This window comes from Mytilus trossulus, unplaced genomic scaffold (genome assembly GCF_036588685.1).
Source record: "Mytilus trossulus isolate FHL-02 unplaced genomic scaffold, PNRI_Mtr1.1.1.hap1 h1tg000128l__unscaffolded, whole genome shotgun sequence".
In the NCBI taxonomy this organism is placed as follows: domain Eukaryota; kingdom Metazoa; phylum Mollusca; class Bivalvia; order Mytilida; family Mytilidae; genus Mytilus; species Mytilus trossulus.
Window position 1 is genome coordinate 3,718,349 of NW_026963301.1, and position 21,880 is coordinate 3,740,228.

The 21,880-nt window shown below is 32.2% G+C and overlaps 1 protein-coding gene and 1 pseudogene across 1 annotated transcript; both read left to right on the forward strand.

Annotated features, from left to right (window-relative positions):
* The first annotated feature begins 544 nt into the window (after window positions 1–544).
* Window positions 545–3,579, forward strand: LOC134700212 (uncharacterized). The gene is made up of 3 exons (XM_063561569.1): window positions 545–676; window positions 1,763–2,002; window positions 3,012–3,579. The coding sequence occupies exons 1-3, from the start codon at window positions 628–630 to the stop codon at window positions 3,287–3,289; spliced, it is 567 nt and encodes a 188-aa protein (XP_063417639.1). The 5' UTR covers window positions 545–627; the 3' UTR covers window positions 3,290–3,579.
* Window positions 3,580–14,791: 11,212 nt separating this feature from the next.
* LOC134700191 (probable ATP-dependent DNA helicase RecS) lies at window positions 14,792–18,922 on the forward strand (annotated as a pseudogene).
* The last annotated feature ends 2,958 nt before the right edge of the window (window positions 18,923–21,880 follow it).

Below are 21,880 nucleotides of genomic sequence, written 5' to 3' on the forward strand. Positions count from 1 at the left end.
CAATACATAAGGATACAACAGCAACACAAACAAGTAGGGGTGATCGCTGGTGCTCCGGATGGGTAGGCAAGGCTCTGCTCCACATGTGTCATCCGTCATATTGCTCATTTTCGTATAAAGCCGGTAAATATTATATTATGTTAGGTCGTGAAAAGGGATATTATCTGTTAAAAAGATATTCAAAAATGGTCAGTCAACTCTTGATTTCTTCTGTAAAATTTACGAATGAATGATTTCAACCTCACACTTGGAATTTACATTGGAAAGGTCCGAATTGGGAAGGTAACATCATCTCCTTTGAGATACACGAAATTCCAGTGTTTGAAAAAAGACATTGTCCCCAAATGTTTATATATAACAAATATATAAGGTGTCTTTACGAAAATTGTGACTAGATATTATCGATGTGCATTTCGTTTTCTTGTAAAATATGATGCATATTTTCAATTGTAAAGGATCACAGCAAAATGTGTAAATGCAATACTTAACAACATCACTAAACATTGTATTATATTCAAATGTGAAACCCGGTCTACAAGGAAGTTGAATATGTAACAAACAATATTCAGATTTCCATAAGCGTCAGTAAACGTCTTTTGATAGACAGTATAAACACCGTGAATTATAATGCTTTTGATTGTGCTTACGTTCTTGTTGCTTACAGGAGAATCGTACGGTAAATGATTATAATTTTTTTAAGAGAATTTGTAAAAAAAATATATACTTATGTGAGTGTAACACGTATAATTCTCTATTCATCTAGAAGTTACGAGGTTTCTTAAATACACAAATCATTTCTACAGTTGGTCACGTAGCTATCTATAGAGCGATGTATTCATGTTTATTGTAAAATGATTAGGAAATATGTTAGTTTCCAAACAGTTACAATATATATTTAAAACATTATCAAGCGTTCATTGTAATGAATGTCTGTCCAATACAAAACACACTTGTTTAGATTGATGTATAATTACATCCAGGAAGTTAATACTTGTGTCAAAGCATGTCATACCATTGAACTAAAAATTAACTGTGACTATTGATAATTGTGTAATGTCACCCTCAACTTATACCACTTGACACAATTAAGTTTCAAATAATATGCTTTGTCTAAAGCAAAACTAGACTAGAATCTTAAAATTAAAGGTGTATCAGGATTTCTTTAAATGCTGTAAACAGTCAGAATTCCTTAAAATGTAAAATAAGTTTCTATTTCGGATATATACAACTAGTTCTTTCTCTAATAAAACACACACAATATTCGATTGGACAGAAATCTGAAATGAAAATTATGTTATTCCAAAAAAGAATTCTATAAATTATTGATCAATTAATCAATGCAAATAGAGCTAAGGTAGACATTTGCCACGTGGAAATCGTAGCTATTATGGTTGAGTTCCTATTTCTTTCAAATGTTTCTTTCAGTAAATTGTTTAAAACTTGCATACAAATTTGACTTTCAAAAAATTATATCATATTCAAATGTAAAACCCAGTCCAGAAGGAAGTTAATAATTATAATTATGTTTTAAAAAAATATTGAAATATTTTTATTAACGTTAGAAAACTTCTTTTGACAAACAGTGTAAAAACCTTGTATTGATAATGCTTTTTATTGTGTTCACATTGTTGAGGTTTACAGTAGAATCAAGTGGTGAGTGATTAAAATATTGTTCGATTAATTATATGGCGAAACCACAATCTAAAACGCAGGTATGTGCTTCTTTTATACTTACATTAACAGAAGCAATTATTATATTCAGGAACAGAGTGTATACATTGTACAGACATGGTGTTAAATAGTTCCTCTATCCCTTCTGAAGTGAAAGTTGAACTAGAACAATACAGAACACCATACTGTGAAAATGCACACACAGCCAAGAACTCCTCAGGTATAACATTGAGGAATTGCTCAGAAGCTGTAGATGTAGGACAAGCGAGCAAATGTGGACGACTGGTTGGATCAATATTGTTGTCGAGTGGTCAATCTGAAAACAAATTAGGTATTGAATTAAATATCAAAGACAAAGTTATATTCTGATAAGTAGATTTTGAGCTAGATAGAAGTTCAAATAATGTAAAATGAAGGACGTGAACTAGACAGACATAAGAAGTATATCAATTTTTCGCGATGTAAAAAAAACCATCACCTTTCGTATCAGGCCTCAGACACTGGGGAAGATCTATGTTCGCCGATCCTCACCGACGCAAGTAATAAAAATGACATTTTGTTTAAGACAATGACCTTATATGTTTATATTGCACTGGTTGAAAATTTGAATACCAAACAATTTTTCCTTCTTCAAATAAGCACCAGGTTATGAATAACGTTACATTACATTTAATCAATATTGCATGACGATTCTTTTGTTATTGTATTTGACATAATAGGGAGTTAATCTGTATGGAGTATTAAAATGATAAAAATGTCAAAGTTTATAACTTGTATAATAGTTTACCGTGATAGTTGATAGTTGAACCGACAAAAGATATAGAAAGATGTGGTATGAGTTCCAATGATACAAGTCTTCATCCAAATCACAATGTATCAACAACTGCTTACATTATCTCTTTCGACCTACGTCAGAAGTCTTTATCATGCCGATATATTAAACTCAAGTGCACATGGGTATATTGAATGTTAAATAAACACCTTTGGAATGGAATCTAAAAATGTTTGTGTTTTATCCACTTTTGAAAAGTTGTGTCTAAATATTGTGTACATGTTTCTGTTTTGATCTACTTTCGCTTAATGAAGGATTTTCGGACCTTACTGTTATCGTGTCAATTGGTGCAAACTACTGGCTGTAGACAACACTATATTGGTGTGTTGTCATAAACTCTCATTAAAGTATTTATCGTGTGTTGCGTATGTGTATAAAATACAATTATACCTTGTACTTTTACTAACATGGAACCATGATGACATTTGGTGGGGATATTTACGAACCTGAACATACATTCATACGTATAATACTACAATAAATATACAATCTTTTATTTAAATTATAGAATTACCAATTTACTTTCACATCAGAGGATGTTTCGTCGTAGAACAGTCATTGGGAGGAGGGTGCTACCGAAACCACCGATTTATTGATCAGTATAAAGACACTATGTCGAAATATTTAGAAGGAACAGCTGGTTCCGTGCAGCTTGGCAATTTTAATGGTGTTCTCTGTATTAATGGAGCTAACACCGTGGATCCATGGAAAACTAACCAAGCAATAAGGCATAATCATTGCTGGGTGACTTGTATTGTATTGTTTATGGTTTATTGTTTATTATAGACAAAACAAAACACATAATTATCTTGAATCTAACAGAACAGCAATTTATGATACAAAATTTTCAATTGATTTGTAACTTGCTATTTCTATTTCACTTTTTAGAGTTTGTGCTGTTTTGTACGACAATATTGACTTCACAATACTTAGGACTATATTGTTTTCATTAGTTTTATTATGTTTACATGTGTTTTTTAAAGTCTGAAGGGTTAATCAAACGTATCATTTAAACTCAACATGAATTATTAATTGTTTACGGTTCTTTTTCGTTAGAATTAAATGATATAAACAACTGTTTGGATATTATTTTGTTTCATAAAAGCTACTAATCAAAAGGGACAAAAATGTGTAGCCAAAGCCGGGAAAGAATCAAAGTATATCCATTAAATAATTACACAATATAAAAATATCATCTGATACATGTGATATAATAGTGGTTACATAACGACATACAACACTAAAGACTGAGCAACACGAACGCCATAAATACTGGGGGTACTCTCAACTACTCTGAAACGGTAGGCAGATCAGTTGTGTTGCTTTCTTTTGTAGATACACACCCATTTATATGTTTAATTCGGTTGGTCACAACGGTGGAAGAAATCGAGATTATAGTTACGACCATTGGAACAAATTCGTCGTCATCTGTAAAACAGATATACCCTAACGGTCAATCAAGTCGTGATGGCGATCGCAAAATTGTCGAAGGGGTGTTATAAACTTCACCACTCGAAACTCCTGAATAGTTTCTTTGTGAGCAGGAACCCATGTTCAAGGAAATAATGATAAAAAAACTAAAATCCTGTAATATCGTTTCAACTAGGAGATATTAACATAATGATCCATGATTTTTTTTTATTTCCCGTACTTTTCTGAATTTGAGAATGTTATATGATATAATTGTTTTCATTCAACAAATATGCAACATAATAGAATATGGGATTTAGATTTCAAATTGAATAAGAAAATATTTCAGCTGAGCTACGGTTCTAAATATTGATCGAAAATTCATCAAGTGTGTCATTATTCAAAACACCTTCAACGTATAATTTTTCAAGGTCGAGTACAAAATACTGATGACGTGACTAAATCATTTATAAACGAAAACATAATATCACTTTACAGCATTGACAATACAAAATATTTAATTTATTGTTCTATTTAAATGAAAAAAATCAACATAACAAACATGAATCACCTTAATGTCATAGCAGTAACTTTAAGAAGTAAACAAAGTACAGTACACATGTACTAAGAATCGTATTAATATTGATTGTTGCCTTATTCCCAGTATTCAGAAAGACAACTTGTTGTAACGTTTGCGAACGCATTAATAGGTTAGTTGCATGTATTATCCATTATGAAAGGAAAGGAATGTAATCTGTCATGCAGAATGTAGGAAAGGTTTTATTGAATTTTCCTCTGGTATAACCAAAAGATTATGATATACTATGCTTCATTAACTATAATGTTAAAGAAACCCTTTTTATCGTTCTGTTTTTGTTTTTGTATATATTTTTAACATTATAAATCATAAAGGCAAAATATACCGCTGTTCAATAGTCATAAATCGAATTAATGAAAACAAATCCAAGTCACAATCCAAAACCGAGGGAACACACATAAATTATAGGAGACAAGTAACGGAACAATTTAGGTTAAAATCATACTGGTAAAATGATAAATTTGCAACAGAAGGTAGGAAATTTGAAAACAAATTAGGAGCAAAAGAAACGTCGTGTAGATTACACGATTAAAACCTCTGAGATAGCACATTTGCTTCTTAGAATGTGGAAATAAAAAATAAAAAATTCTAAACCAGTATCAGAAAACTATTCATACCTGGTCCTAGCGGATATAACCTTGTTTTTACTTTTTTATGGGAACGTACATGCGTATATCCAAAAGAAGCATAAAACAGATATCAAACAGACATAGATACACATATTTGTAAGTTTGGCTGAAACAATAAAACACTTCTTACAAACAGTATAGCATATCCTAATTGGTACGTTATAGTTTACTAACAGCCCAGAAATCACTACATAATCCGTGCTAACTCATCGAACCTTTAAATACCCTTATATCTTACAAATGTTGTAAATAGATCTTTTAATATAGTTTACATTGGCCAAACTATCGAATTTGCCACCAGAAAATTAAAACAACTAAATTTGTATTCTTTTAAAACCGGATGTATGAATACACATCCAAATTTATTGTTTCTATACAGAGATAAAATCCTAACAATCCTACTGCCTGGCGATACTTTTTTTCTTTTGCATCGGTGCACAAGTCATGTCTTCTTTGATTGTCAATCCCGTTAAAACTTTTTTGTTGTTTAATAATTACACTGTTTTGTACAAATGGTTTACCCCCCAAGGGTGACTGGGGTATAGAAATATGGTCACTTGGTCTTCTCCCGACCGGCAGTAAAACGCTTGCCGAAGTGGGGCGTCCGTTTGGCTGTGCGGGATGTATCAAGTTCGCAGTCACGTCCGGTCAGAAGGGGGACGTTAAATCCGATGCCTCGTGTAAAAAGAGTGCCACGCTCCTTGTACGTTAAGAACCATTGCAACAACTCATTGAGGGTCCGTAGGTGGTCTGTTGCAAAGCAAAATTTATGTCCCTATCCAATAAACCCTCCTTTTCCGGTGGCAGTTCAAATTTCCCCGACCATCATCCCAGATGGCCTCTATTGTAACAACCTACCTATTGTATTTATTGTGAACTTGTTCTCGTCCTGAATATGCATGAAATATTTGCCACTGGACGTAAAGCAACCAACAATCAATCAATCAATTGTACAAATGGTTTACAAAATACAGTTATAGCGCTTTCTTTTCCCTGAGAAATTCAATATCATATTCATCGACATTATAAAAAAAATGTCCTTGTCATTGAAGACAGACATCAGACTATGAATGACCCAATATAAGAATGTTAGATTTTCAAGTTATTCTCTGTGTAAAACATATAAAATACATTAATTGCAGATAACAAAAATCTTGTTTTGACGAAATATGCTTCGATTTTTTCCGCCCATATCATTCAAGATTGGCAGTTTCCGTTTTCTACGTTTGAGTGTCTCGATAGGCAACTGTTCTGATTTTTGTAATGATGAACCTTGAACATGTATTGGTTAAGCATTTCTTTTTACAAAATGAATGAAATTCTATCAAAATTGGTCTAGTTTTATCCATTTTCTGTCATAATCTCGAGCTCTGTGCATTCCATTTGGTAACTTTTGTTTTTTGTTGAAACATGCTCAATTCCCAAGTTTTCTATTAAAAAAATCATGACTGATTTTGTATATTTTTTCTGCGCTTGAAAGTTCTAGCTCGTCTATGGACAAACATATTTGGATTTTATTTCAGTACATTGGCAATGCAACTGTGATGTTATTAACAATTGTCATGATAAATAGCATATGAAAATCTATGTTATTGTGATGTAATTATTTCATTTAGAAATAAATATTAATGATATGTAGTTGTTTTTTTTTTTTAAGACTTGAAATACATTTATTGAAAATCACCTGATTACATTTTCCTTGTATAACTCAGGGAAGAATACACAAGGGGCCCTGTGTTTACAATGATCCAACGTCCAGGGATAAACGGTGGACTCTATCATAAAAAAAAAAAATCTATTTATTTTTTTCCATACATAAGTTATACATTCATATTAATTACACAGATTGAGTTTGCGTATAAAATGTTCACAATATTCTACAGTAAATAAAGTACATTAATAAAAGTCCCCCAAAACACACTACAATCTACACAATAATTTACCTTTACTTATATAATTGGCATTTAATTTTTTGTACTTTTAACACCTGGATAACATTGTTATGTGTCGGTCAGTGGTTTTATAGGTCACATGCTCGACCTTGTAAATGCGTGTATTGTATATTTCTATCGTTGGATGTATTATGTTCTAAAAAGGAAAAGAAAGTAAGTACAAATTATTTCGTCACTTACTAATGTATAAGATTTATTATAAGTTTTATTTCAGCTGCAAAATTTTCTTTTTTGGATGATAATGATTTGTCCATAGATTCAATTAAACTTCCCAGTTCCCGTTTTGCATATGCTATCAATTGGCTGGAAGTAAAACTTTTAGACTGATATTTGATTATATTCCTACATTTCCAAATAATCCATTTAACTGTATTCATGATATGGAGTTAATTACTTTGCATGTTATTGGCCCCAATTATGCCTAGCAAATTAAAATATACCAGAAAAGATGCACAACCACAAAATCAATATACAATATACCGGAGAACTACTTGAACAATAAACATTTTATTTTTGAAGATGCATTTGATTTTTAATTTAACAGTCCTATTGAGTTTTAGATAAACAATTTTCAATCGTAACCTGTCATTTCCTTATTTGAATGATCATAAATAGGCCCGCCGACTACACATGTCAACTTGTATTAAAAGTAAGATCACTGGTTTTGTGTTAAATATTAAAACTTGAATTTTAATAACTGTTGAAAAGAAAGTATTCGTCTTATACTTTTACATACATTCTTGAAAAGACCATTTGATAGACATCGTAAAAATCAAGGCTAAGAAAGACTTTTAAAAAGAGATGTTTCACATTAAAGGTCGTATATACACAAAATGTGTTAAAAACTCTGTGAATGTATATGCTATTTGAATGTCATACTTCCCCTGAAGATTATCATTTATTTGGTTAAGTCATCTACTAGAAATTTGAATGGATCAATGCCATTCAATAGTCTAACTCTAAGTGGAAACCACTAATCAGAGACCATATGACGTAAATGAAGACAATAACAGGTAGCTAGATGGCTTTAAAAAATTCAATCTAAGGAGCTAACGACTTAGTTTATGTATTAGACAATGATGATAAACAGCGCCCCATGACACCTCTGGACGTCCACGTGCAAAATGTTAGGGCTAAAAACCAATGACGAGCGCTATATGACATTCAACATTACTGTAACAGTACGACACTAGAAAATCATCTTTTCAGTAATCTGCAACTTTCTCATATAGAATTATTGCTGATAACCGTCACTTTAAATGAAATCTTGATCACTACACATCTTGATCACTACACACTAATCTTAATAAGTCTGTCGAAAACTAATCCAACTTATTTGTTATATGCACCCGTATAAAATTTACGATTTTTATCCAACGCAGGTTTGACCGTTGTTTCCAAGAAGAGGGATGAACGATACAAGAGGGACAGTCAAATTCATAAATCGAAAAAAAACTGACAAGGCCATGGCTAAAAATGAAAGAGACAAACAGACAAGCAATAGTTTACATGACACAACATTGAAAATTTTTAACTTGTTCACATTTATTTTCTTATATTTTCACTACGGTTGTGATAATCCGTTCATCCTATTTTGACTCTTAAAAATACAAGAGTTTATCCTGAACATTGGTAGATACGATGGCCTTCCATATAATTTTCGATCCTTAACATCACTAAAGGGACATTTAATGTCCAAATCAAAATATGGTGTAAAACATTTAGCACCGTAAGTTCTGGTTTACCACCTTTGCTGCAAGTTTCCTGTATAAATAATGTGATTTTTATTCAACGCAAACATAGGTTTGAACGTGTTTTAAATTTAGACTTGTTTATATATAAATGATAAATATACAAAATCAGCCTGTAACATGTTGATTAAAACAACAGATGACCACTACAATAGCGCTTTGCTAACATTTATTTTATTTACTCATCTCCGTGTTCCTTTATTCTAACAAATGTATGATTTGTTTTTAATATTGACAAACGGACATATATTAAATGCAGATTGAGTTGCCAAAGGCACCAGACTAATAATTTAATACGCCAGATTAGATAAGACTCGTCAGTGACGCTTAGATAGCATGTTGACATTTTGTACCGAACAATCTTATCCAATCGGATGATACTTGATCGTTAAACTTAATTTCTCATTACTATTGTTTATTTCTGATAACCATTATCAATTAAGGTTTGATCCAGCATTTCCTACACAAGATTATGCCTGTACCGAGTCAGGAATATAACAATTGTTATCCATTCGTTTGACGTTTTTGAGCTTTTTATTTTGTCTTTTGACATTGTTTGGTGACTTTTGTTTTTGAATTGTCTTCGGAGTTTAGCATTTTTTCAGATTTTACTTTTTGTATCTTTTAAATGACATATTTAATCCGGTTTTGCTAACGTAATATAATTGGAAATAATCATGGCAATCATCGGAAGGAAGATTTGACCTTTCACAATCGGAGGACCTAATGTATAACGAGTTTACCAGATGGAACCTGATACATAATAATAAAAAGAGCCATAATATAATTGAGATCATTAATATCCGAGCTGCAGCAGTACATCCAATAATTATAATTGATTAACCCTCATCTGTAATCATGAAAATATTTTACTCGGAACAGGCTCACTGTCAAAAGACCAAGAAATGAGACAAACATAAAATTTGAAAAAAGCAGACATGGATCAAAACATTCCGTATGATGATCTTTTTTTAATCTTTTTTAAAAGACAAATACAAAGTGTAAAACGTGTTTGTTTTAACATAAACTGTAGATCGTCAGCTAACTGGGTTGTGTACAGAAAATTGAAGCATGCGGTAAAATAAAAGACCATGCTAAAAGAAACATATACAAATTGTCCAAATATGGGATTTAACTTACGAGATATTCGTGTTGTAGATTTAGAGGTATTTGAAAAAGAGTTTACCAAGCGACGGGTCGCTTTGTTTAGCAGTAACATTTTCGATTTACGAAGGCCAAGCTTAAAATACATTACAGTTATCTGTATTCAAATCCACCATATTGAAATAAATTCCATTACAGTAAATACTATGGTCTCGAATTGCAATAAAGGAAAACGTCGACGGAGTTGTTACATCGTCTATGTCAATTACAAAATCTGACGTCATATGTATATTCCCGATGTCAAACATTAAACAAAACACTAGACATGTGTAGTACTAATAGCACATTTCTAATAATTCAATTATTGCAAACAGAAGATTTCTTTTTAAGGAATGCATATGAACACAAAATAAAAATCAAAATGGTGACCTTCTTCAGTTACGAACTTGTAACATTTACGATAACCCTTCAAATCATCCGTAACCAGCATAGTAAGATTATTGTATTAAACAAAGTGCATTTTATATATACTATGCATTAAGCTAAAGTTATTGTGTGGCGTACAATGCATTTGTTAGGGACGCCTAACCATGTTTAAAACCAAAACCTTAAATAACAAGAATACTAAATTCAAAACGGAAAGTACCTTATCAAATGGCGAAATCACAAGCACCAACACACCAAAAGAAAACACCTTCAACATTCCTGCACCATTTGATCTCTGTGTTCGGGAGTTGAAATAAAACTAAATGCGCTTTGCAGCAGCTGTTATTTTATTTGAACGGCAGATAAAGGCAACGATTTGAAATTAAAAAAAATCAAATTATTGCGCTAGTTTAGAATCGCAGAATACGACATATTCTTAGAATCGGAAACAATATACAGTTGGGTGCAGACCAAGCATTACATTAAGTAAACGCAAGTTAACGCGGCGTGCACATATTTCGTTAGTTAACTTTAAATTTACGTTAAAGCTCTAAAAATGGAAATTTCTAATGTCTACTCGAGTAAACGCGCGTTTACCCTGTGTTCGCTTAGTCAGTAGTAAACGGCCGTTTACTTCAGATTTCACAAGTTTAATTTTACGTGCACGTAAAGGTAAACGCGCGTTTACTACAGATTTTTCAAATGTATTTTTACGTGCACTTGAAAGTAAACGCGCGTTTACTTTCCGCGTTAACTCATTGTGAACAAAATGTATTATAAAATAATCGTCGTGTGCATTTGTCATGTATTCATGTTGTTAAAATTATTTAATATTTACGTATATGTGTTTTAAACCTTAACATTCAAAAACACTACTGATAAGAAATATAAAAATTTATTAATTGCAAAAAAAAATCAGTTGTAAAAACTTTCAACAGCGGATTTTCTATTTTTTCTGTTCAAAATTTACATGTACAAATATCGACTCACAAACCGGTATATTTAAAAATAAAATGGACAGATGTGCCTTATCATGTGGTATATAAGGTTAGCGTTCCCACCCAGGATACAAGGACAATCTGCGTTAACGCGAGTTTACGACAAACAGTAAACGGGCGTTTACTTTTTTTTACAAAAATAGAAGACACGTTAACGCAAAATAAACGCGAAAGTAAACGCCCGTTTACTCTTTACAAAATTAGAAGACGCGCGGTTTTCGCGTTAACGTGGAGGTAAACGCGAAAGTAAACGCCCGTTTACTATTTAATATGTCTACTAAAATTTTAGAGTTAACGCAGTTTTAACGCGGCGTTTACATGAAGTGCACGCGAGTAAACGCCGCGTTATTTTCAAAGGCCCGTTTACATGTAATGCTTGGTCTGCACCCAACTGTAATTAACTGTTCACGCTACGAAAGGAAAAACATATTCGGCGAACCTGGCTTTTTAAAGCTTGTACTAATACTTTTTTATGTTTCACGACACGACACTAATGATGTTATATACATTCTGATGACTTTCAACATCTTTCTAATTTTAACATATTTATTTAGTGTTTTTAAACAAATGATTATTTTGATATACGGAAGACGACTTTAAACACAATATTAATCGCTAAAGTAGAAATACGAAAGCAACTTTTAAACAAAGCTTAGTATGTAAAGTCTTTGAATTTTAAGCTTCTCGTTGTAAGTCTTCCTTTAAAAATATTCACAAATACATTTGCAAAGGGCTTTGTTACGTTACTATTTGACATCCGATTCGTCAAATGCTTAGAACACGTTAAAATTGTTATTGAAAGAAATGCATCTAAAATGAATAAGAAAGATTACATGATGAATGGCGTATAACGCCCAGAAAACATGTTCAATGCATTTTTGAGCGATTTGAATTGGTTATGAATATATCTTATACTATACCAACACACTCAATTTGAACGTCTATCATTCTCATTTACAATGATATAAATCGAAAGAAGGCATTTTATCCTACAAAGACACATTGTTTGACTCCATGTGGACCAGTATTTGATTAAATAAAATATTTCCGTCCTTTTGTCATTCTGACATGCAACAGTACAGTTATTTTTTTGTTGAATTGTAGATATATATGCAGGCATTTTCAAACACAGAGTTAGAGTATGTAATAATGTAGATAAAGACAATTCTGTTATTTGGACATAATATTCCTATCACCGTCTGGTAAGATATTACATGTATTTGTTTTGATTTTCATATTCATGCATTTATATATTTTTTCAACAAGTAACAATTATTTTTTAATTGATCATTTATAAATTTCACATATTGTGTATTTTTAGACGTTTCTATAATATGACGAGATGACAACCCTGTAAACATCAATGTTAGTATACACTCTTAGAAGCTCTTAGAAGCACAAACTGATGTTTTGAATTTACAAAAAATAGTAATACATATCACCTTTCTAGTCTTCTGTATAACTTTTTTTCGAAACTTCAAAGTAAAAACGGAGGAGGAAAGGTCTGACAAAATTTTCTTGACCTCGGTCCATAAATAAATAATTTAACCTTTAAAGATATGATTTTATCAAGTAAACGTTTGAAGTGGAACTGGTATGCAAAAACATTGTCACCAGATTTCAAGTAGTAAACTCTGTTACTTTTTTTTAATGAATATATATGCCAATTAGTTAATTTTATGCATACAATTTTTGCTAACATAAGAGACATATGGCTAGAAATGATATAACTGTTACAAGATTCCTAAACTGACCATTTTGGAAGAAATTTTCAGAGATTTTAATTGATATATCTGCATATATTATAAGATGTGGACAAGAGATCGGAGATAGAGGCAAGATAATGTTAACTATGTAATATGTTCATTGATATACGTTTTGATTTTCCGTGATAAAATCAAAAATTACTTCTTTTCTCGATATATTTATTTATCGTAAATTGTTTTACCGAATAAAGCTGACACTTAAAAAAAACTTTTTGACTGAATCAAGACGTGATCACTAAACTTTAAACAAACTTGATAATGTGAAAATCTAATTGGATTGATATTAATTACTTGAAAAATATATATTCAGCCGTTATAGGTCTTAACGCTTTTCTTATGCCTAATGGTAAGCTATTTTAAGTTTTTTTTTGTGATTTGTTTATATCAATGCTAGTTATGAATGAAGGGATTTTTTTTTAAATTAATTTCAAAGATTGTGAATTTTTTCTGGAAGTTTAAAAAAATGTTTTGAGCACATTCTATAAGCTTCAATCATTAATTTCTCACGCATATGTGATCTAGCTTATCACGACTAATTATATTTGTAAATGTCACAAGTTCTTTTATTTTCCAGAAATAGAATAACAAATGATTAGCATGGCCAAGTTGTATATTTATGCATTTTTCTACGAATTATATATGAACACATCGCAATTATGTCCGTTTTTTATCAAACGAGTCTTGTTTTGCTTTCTTTTTTTTACTTCATAGATTTATGTTACACTTCCATATCAATTTTAAAGACAACATCAAGTCATATAAAATATTTATAGATATTGCAAAGATGTAACCAAATGTTTTACCTCGAGCAACAACCTTAACACTGACCGGAATAAACATGTAATCTGTCTCTTTATCTTTGAATTGTAACCCTATTAGAATAACCTGAAACTTTTTAGTGTTCTTCTGTGGCGACTTTATGGCCATAGAAACATTGCACTAATTAATTGCGATTGTTCTATAGAGTTCCTCCAGATGCTCATATAAGAAAGAAGATGTGGTATGATTGCCAATGAGACAACGGTCCACAAGAGACCAAACTGACACAGACATTAACAACTATAGGTCACCGTTTGGCTTTCAACGTTGTCGAGACTCTATATTCACGGTTGATCATCTAAACTAGTATATAATACTAAATACATAATACATAAATACTCACACCAATACCACAAAGTATAGAAAAATTCGATAACCGGGGTGTGTACCTAAAGATGTTGTTTTTGAACGAAATCTGTATTACGAGAGAATAAAAAAAACATCTTTTTTTCAAATTTTCAAAGCCCATACCGCATAGTCAGTCATAAAAGGCGCCGATATGATGATGTAAAACAATTAAAACGAAAAAACTAACGTCCTTATTTTAAAAAAATTAAAAATGAACGAAAAACAAATTTGTAACACATAAACAAACAATCTAATTGAAATTAAATCTCTCACTCGCTATTTTTTTTATTCTTGGTCGCTGCGTATCTAATTGAAATTAAATATCTCACTCGCTATTTTTTTTATTCTTGGTCGCTGCGTGGGAGATCTAACAACATCCCATTTGACAGGGCGTCAGAGCTCAAAATTTGAATAAATTTGCCACCTTTTTCTGACCAATGAAAATCGTTTCCGAGATTTCTTTTAATCCAATCAGCGATCGTTTTATTACTGATGTTCGGCTCGGCATACAAAATGGCGACGTCCAGTGATTCGAGTGAAATAAATGAAGCGATAATTAAAATTCTTCCTCAGTTCGGAGTTAAGGAGTTAAAAGCAGAACAAATGAAAATTTTGAAATGTATGATATCGAGAGATGATTGCTTGGCCGTTTTACCAACAGGATTCGGCAAATCCTTGCCTTTTCAAATGTGTATTCCTGTACAACGTGAATTGCATATTAATGACATTGGTAAAATAATAGTGTGCTGCCCGCTAGTTTCAATCATGAAGGACCAGGTTGAAAGACTCCAGAAGATACCAAATCTTAAAGCAGTGTATATAGGTAACTATAAATTTGCTTCAGCTAGAAATGTACAGTCATTTGGGAAGGGGTCCTGTACATGTGTACATTTGTACTTGTCTATTTTGGGATTCTGCTTATTTATTGGGGGTCTACATTTGTATGTTTTGGCCTGCTTTTACTTTAGTGGCCCATATAGTTTAGAGAATGGGTTAATAGTAATTAATAAATACTAGTTGTTAGGGGTTAGGGTTATTTAAGTGCTCTATATGGATTGGGACCCCTCATGTGGTTCCTGTATTTCAGGGTAATTGGGATTAATTTACATCTTGTACATAATGAATATGAGACTATTTATTTTATTTAATGCAACCATATCCAAACACATTATTCTGACTCGGTGTCAACAAGTCTTTGCTTTTAATACATTGTAATACTAGCCGTGTAATCATGTTATGTAGGGGGAAAAGGCACGTACCAATTTTTTGTTGGACTCAAAAAAGGGGGTCAATTTACCGTCAAACCACTGGGTGGAATAATTGTACAACTTGGGGAGTCCCGGACTGCTAATTAGTCTACTCTGTTTGTCTAAAAAGTCAACTCAGACAAAGTATTAAAAGAGTTTGGACTAATTCAATGATGAAACATTTATTACCAATAAGAAATCACAGACAGTCTATTTAGGTCTCTATTAAAGACAATTCAATACCTTTGATATTTTTGGCACATCCCCGTTTTTAGGAAGTTACGTATCCACCCCATGACATGGAGATTACTAACAAAGATTAAAAAAAATGACCAAGCGTGGAGATTTTAATTTATAATTATATAATTAGTCTAGATTGACATACAGTAACTAAACCAATTTATCCTTAATTCTATTCATTTTTTATATAAATATAAAAATAAGAATGTATGTCATGTATGTGGTATGATTGCCAATTAAACAGCTCTCCAAAAGACCAAATGATGTAGAATTTAACAATGATAGGTCACCATATGGCCTGCAGCAATGAGCAAACACATACTGCATACATGTAGTAAACTAAATACAAGGCCATTAATTAATTGACCAATGCAAAACAATTCAAATGAGAAAATACATCAGGCTGAATGATTTTGCATAAAACACATGGAAACTAAAATAAAAAAAATGTGAAATATAATGATGCACATGGTGTCTTGTCCTATGGACACATATTTTTGTATCTATAATGAATATTTTCTGTTGAAGGCTCAAGTTCTGATATCAGTGAGGACATGAAGGATGTAAACATCATCTATGCATCTCCTGAGACACTGGTTGGAGATCCTATCTGCAGAGAAGTCTTAAAGACTTTACATGTGTCCACAATTGTCATTGATGAGTTTCACACTATTGCAACTTGGTAAGAAAATTTAAATGATGCTTTTTAATCAACAAAAAAATGTACACTTACATGACTTAAGCTTACAATGACGGTAAATTGAGAAAACAAATCTTTCTTAACCTGGTTATCTTACAGAAAAATCTACTTGTTAATTAGGTGTATTGTGACCAGTGGGCTTCATCAGCTGTTTCAATGTTATAATGTTTAGTTCATGTACAAATTTGTATAGTGCTAATAATAACAAAATAAAGTTTAAAGTTGCACAATATTATCAATTCTCATTTTTGCTTTTCATTGGGGAACAACCATTTAACTGCAAAAAGGGGGGGGGGTCTATGTTTTTTTCCTAAAAAAATAATCTGATTCCCAATTTGATGAAAAAAAATATTCTGTTCAAGGAGATGACAAAAAAAATATTCTGAATCCAGATTCCAGATGGTATTAACTTTAGAAAAAAAAATAATCTGATTGATAGCTTTGACAAATCAAATAAAATTGTTTGTGCGAACCACGAACAAAAATGTCTGGCCCTGACAAAAAACATAGCCCCCCCCCTCTTGAAGTTTAGTGGTTGCTCCCATAGTAGGCGCCCTTGATTGGGTGATTTCAATTGGGATCAAATATTAAGTTGCAACATGCAATATATGTACTAATCAAGACAAGTACAACCATCTAATTATATTAAGCAACATGAAAATGAGATGGCTTCTACTACCAATGTGAAATGATTACTAAATTGAATGCTATTCACCAAAAAAGATGCAAAGCATATCTAAAATATTTCTTATTATTGCATAGCAATATAATATTGCACTAGTGCAATAAATCTTCAAAATTCATGACGTCATCAACGACAAAATCTTAGTTTAAACCAATTTTCACTTTCAAATATTATATTGCTATACAATAAAAGTGTTATTGCATGAATATTGGGGAATATTGTCCCTCGTAGAACATATATTGCACTCGCAAGCTCGTGCAATATAAAATTCTACTCGGGACAATATTCCACCTATATTCATGCAGTAACCCTATAATATAAAAATAAGAAAATGTGGTTTGATTGCCAATGAAAGAACTCTTCAACAATGAACAAATGACATAGTTAATGACTAATGGGTCTTCAACAATGAACAAAAACATACTGCAATGAAAGCAATAATAGGCCTTATTTAACATTGTTTAAGAACAAAACAATACATTTTGTAAATGAAAAATATAATGATATACAACAGCAAACAACAACCACTGAATTACAGGCTCCTGACTTGGGACAGCTAGACACATACATAATAAGATGGAGTTAACATGTTTGTTGTTGCAAAACCCTCCCCTAGCCTGGTGCAATGTTTTAACTGCATTATGAAATAAGAACAAACTATACATATCTGTTGCTAAATTATCTAAATTTGTATTTCAGGGGAGAAGATATTGATGGGAAACCAGCATTCAGAAAATGGTTCCAGCACATAGGAGAAATTAGATCCATATGTCCCACTGCCAGTGTTCTCGCATTAAGTGCAACATGTACATTAAAAATAAGAAAGCGTGTAATGAATGCCCTAAACCTAAGCCCAGATGTGACTGACATTACAATGTCACCAAACAAGGAAAACATTAAGATTGTGGTCAATAAAGTTAACACTGAACTGTAGATAGCTATGTGCTGGCTTATAGATGGCTTGCATAAAGAGAAGGAAAATTTTCCTAAAACATTAATTTATTGTACATCAATTATAGACGTTTCTTAAATGTATAAATATATATCAAATGAACTCCCTAGTTATATTGGATACATTGATATGTATCATTCAGAGAGTACAACATCAAGAAAAGACAAGATTTTAACGGAACTTAAAAAGCCAGATAGTTCTTTACGAATTATCGTAGCCACCTCAGCACTGGGCATGGGTGTTGACATCTGTGACTGCCAAAACATTATTTTGTATGGTGCACCGAAAACCACACTTGATCTTATTCAACAAATGGGTAGAGCTGGAAGAAATGGTAAACCTTCTTTGGGACTAATTCTGTACAATTCTTTCAACAGTAGGCATGTTGATGTAGACGTTAAACAAGTGTACAGCAGTAAAGATTGCCGCAGTACAGCTTTACTTCAACCTTTCTTAAAGAAATCCGACATGGATAAATTGAGAAGTGTAGAAACCAGCCACACATGTTGTGATCTTTGTGCTTTAAAATGTAGTTGTGGAATATGTGAATCTTTACCACTTGAAATAATGTTCACAGACACATCAAATATAAGTGAAAGTGAATCTGATTCCAACACAGAAAGTTATGACTGGGCTGAGTATGAAGCTGAACTAATGGGACTACCAGATCTAGACATTTGTGATGATTAAAAAAGAATATGAATTGACAAAAGTAGTAAATAAATCATGTAAATAAAGCCATTTTTTTCCAAAGTTAACCGCATATAATTTACTGTTTGGTCAAATGAGTTGTATGAGTGTGACAATGCCAATGAGACAGATAAATTCATTTGCCTTTCTGTTGTATCTAAATGGAAAAAGGAAAATGGTTATCATTACCAATGAGACAGCCAGCAACTTTTCATATCTAGGCACCTGTTGTAATTAAACCACCTTTCCAAAAGAAAGTTCACTGATATGTCTGTCCCATAAAATTTTGTGCCACTCTCAGCAACTTCCTGAAATTTTGTATCAAGCTTCATGTCAGCATTTCAGATGGGTACCTTAAAACGACTAGATACATGTCTGTCAGAACCTCGCTTCAAGCTTAAGGTTCAAGTTATATCTTAAATACTATTTAGCAGTAGGTCAACTATATGTGGAATATGGAATGATTGTAAGCACAAAAGGTGTACATATAAATAAGAAGATGCGGTATGAGTGCCAATGAGACAACTCTCCATCCAAGTAACAATGTATAAAAAGTTAAAACAGTTATAGGTCAAAGTACGGCCTTCAACACGGAGCAAAAGCTCACATCGAACAGTAAGCTATAAAGGGCCCCAAAATAACCAGTGTAACACAATTCAAACAGAAAATCTAAACAGTCTAATCTATTTACAAAACAAGAAGCGAGAAACATATATGAAACACACTAACAAAAGACAACCACTGAAAATGTCTGTCTAGCCGGTATCACACGTCTTCCTTTGACCTCATTTTCATGGTTCATTGGCCAATGTTGAGTTTTTGTGTTTTATTTTCATTTGAAGAATTTGTTGAAAGTTTTGTGTTAAATTTATCAACAATTTTGAGAGGCTCAACCTCAGGACAATATACAGCTTGATAAGTTGATATATAATGAGACCTTAAGTTTAGGATGTTTGTCATAAGACAGACAAAAAGTTTGTAACATCTATATACAAAGTATGAAGCATCCAGGTCTTCTACTACTGAAACACTAAGCTTTTAAGTTGAGAGCTTACGCTGCCAACGATCACCTACCTGACGCCTCATTTTCATTGTTTCATTGGTCAATGCTGGTTTTTTTTTTATTTGATATACTATAAGCTAGGAATACAAGAACTTTATTTGGTTTACAATCTATGGAATGAATCATAATGTAATGTGTATACATGTAAATATGTCTGGTATGCTTCATCTTACCTTGACCTTATTTCATGGTTCATTGATATGATTTAGTCTGTTTTCCAGATACAATAGGGATAGAACTTCATTTGGTGTATAGAATAATTGTAAGATGTTTACATCTGTCTGGCAGGTATTATTTGACTCTGATCTAATTTTCGTGGTTGGTCAATATTAAGTTTTAAATGGGATAGTTTTTCAGATATTATAAGTTATTTATAGTTGTGTATTGAATAATAGTAAGATGTATCTTACCTTGACCTCATTTCATGGTTCATTGGTCAAAGTTAAAATTTTTTGATTAGGTTTGTTTCTAAGATACTTTTAGCAATAGGCTAACTGAATTTGGTGTTTGGAATGATTGTTCAGCCTGTGATTGTTTATTTCACCTTAAACATGTGAACATTGAATTTAATCAATGCTTGTAGAAAAAACTTATCAACATTAATTCAATTGAGAACACTAGAAAAGGTGAGACATTTTAGTGTGTCCACTCTTGTTATAATTGGGTTGCTGTCTCGTTGACATATACATCAGATCTCATATTATTCATTTGCAAGACAATAATTATATCAGTAAATTATAATACATGTAGCATGAATAGTGAATACTCAGAAGTAAGTTTAAGCAAGTAAATTTTATTTAGAGACAAACAAAGCATAGTAAACATGAGGTTTATAGAGCTCCTAGCCAACTTGATATTCACACATTTTAAGCACATGTCTGCTTGTGAGAAGGTCTTGTATATATAAATTGATCTTTATACGAAATAAGATTTGCATGATTTGGTTTTATTGCCAATGAGAAAAGTTCCACCAGAGACTAGATGTAGAGTTTGACAAGGATAAGGCATGGTTTAATAGCTATATATAGCCAGTGAGAAAATACTACACTAAGACACGGTATCACACAACTACTAAATCATTTTGTAAATATGCTTGTCACGTAAACGACGAAATGGAGTTGGCGGTTTATGACGATGAATCATAGATGACAGTCCTGACACACAATTTTCAAACGGATTTCTGTCAATTTTTAAGTCTTTACATTTTAATTTACGATTGATTGTATGTTTAAGTGCACTGTGTTCCAATAAGTCCTTAGCAACTTTTCTCACATCCTCACAATAAGATGGCAAGTGATGAAATCCCTTGCGTTTTCTAGTACCGCTGATAAGCTCGAAATACTTTACAGATGGGTGCACTCCTAACCTGTACAGCAAGTTAACTTGATAACCAGTCATTTGGACTGGTCAAAGTTAACCTGTGACCGAATATAGGACTGCTCTGACCAGTCCTAGGACCAAAATCTAGTTAACTTGAAAAGCGGACTTGGTCCTAGGACTGTTTTTATGTCTGCCAAAAAATTAACTTGGAAACAGGTCCGCTATTGATATAAGTTAACTTCGAACCAGTCCTGTCATAAAGTTAACATAAGTTAACTTCGGAACCAGTCCTGTCATAAAGTTAACATAAGTTAACTTGGAAACCGGTCCTGCCACAAAGTTAACTTCTGCTTGGACAAATCCGATCAAAACCAGACCTGTTCCCAAGTTAACTTTTGACTGGTCTGCTCAACACTAAGTTTACTTGTAACCAGGACCGCTCTTCGTTGATTTAAAAAAAAAATAATATCTTTGTTTCGTAGTATAAACATCGAAAATAAAGTAATTTGAAAATGAATACTTCCGTTTTATGAACAGGATTAAATACAAATATTTGAAAATAAGTACGCACAGAACGTAACACAAATTTATCTGTGATCTGGCAATCTATCTATTATAAAAACGATCTCGGTTACAATGATAACAGGCACTGAATATATATATATATATTCCGAGATCA

Bases quoted from the DNA above. Each gene is read 5' to 3' on its own strand.
- LOC134700212 (XM_063561569.1), top strand. From the start codon at position 628: ATGCTTTTGATTGTGCTTACGTTCTTGTTGCTTACAGGAGAATCGTAC. The intron at 677-1,762 runs GTAAATGATTAT...TATTATATTCAG, and splicing joins GCTTACAGGAGAATCGTACG to GAACAGAGTGTATACATTGT. The intron at 2,003-3,011 runs GTATTGAATTAA...TTTAAATTATAG, and splicing joins TCAATCTGAAAACAAATTAG to AATTACCAATTTACTTTCAC.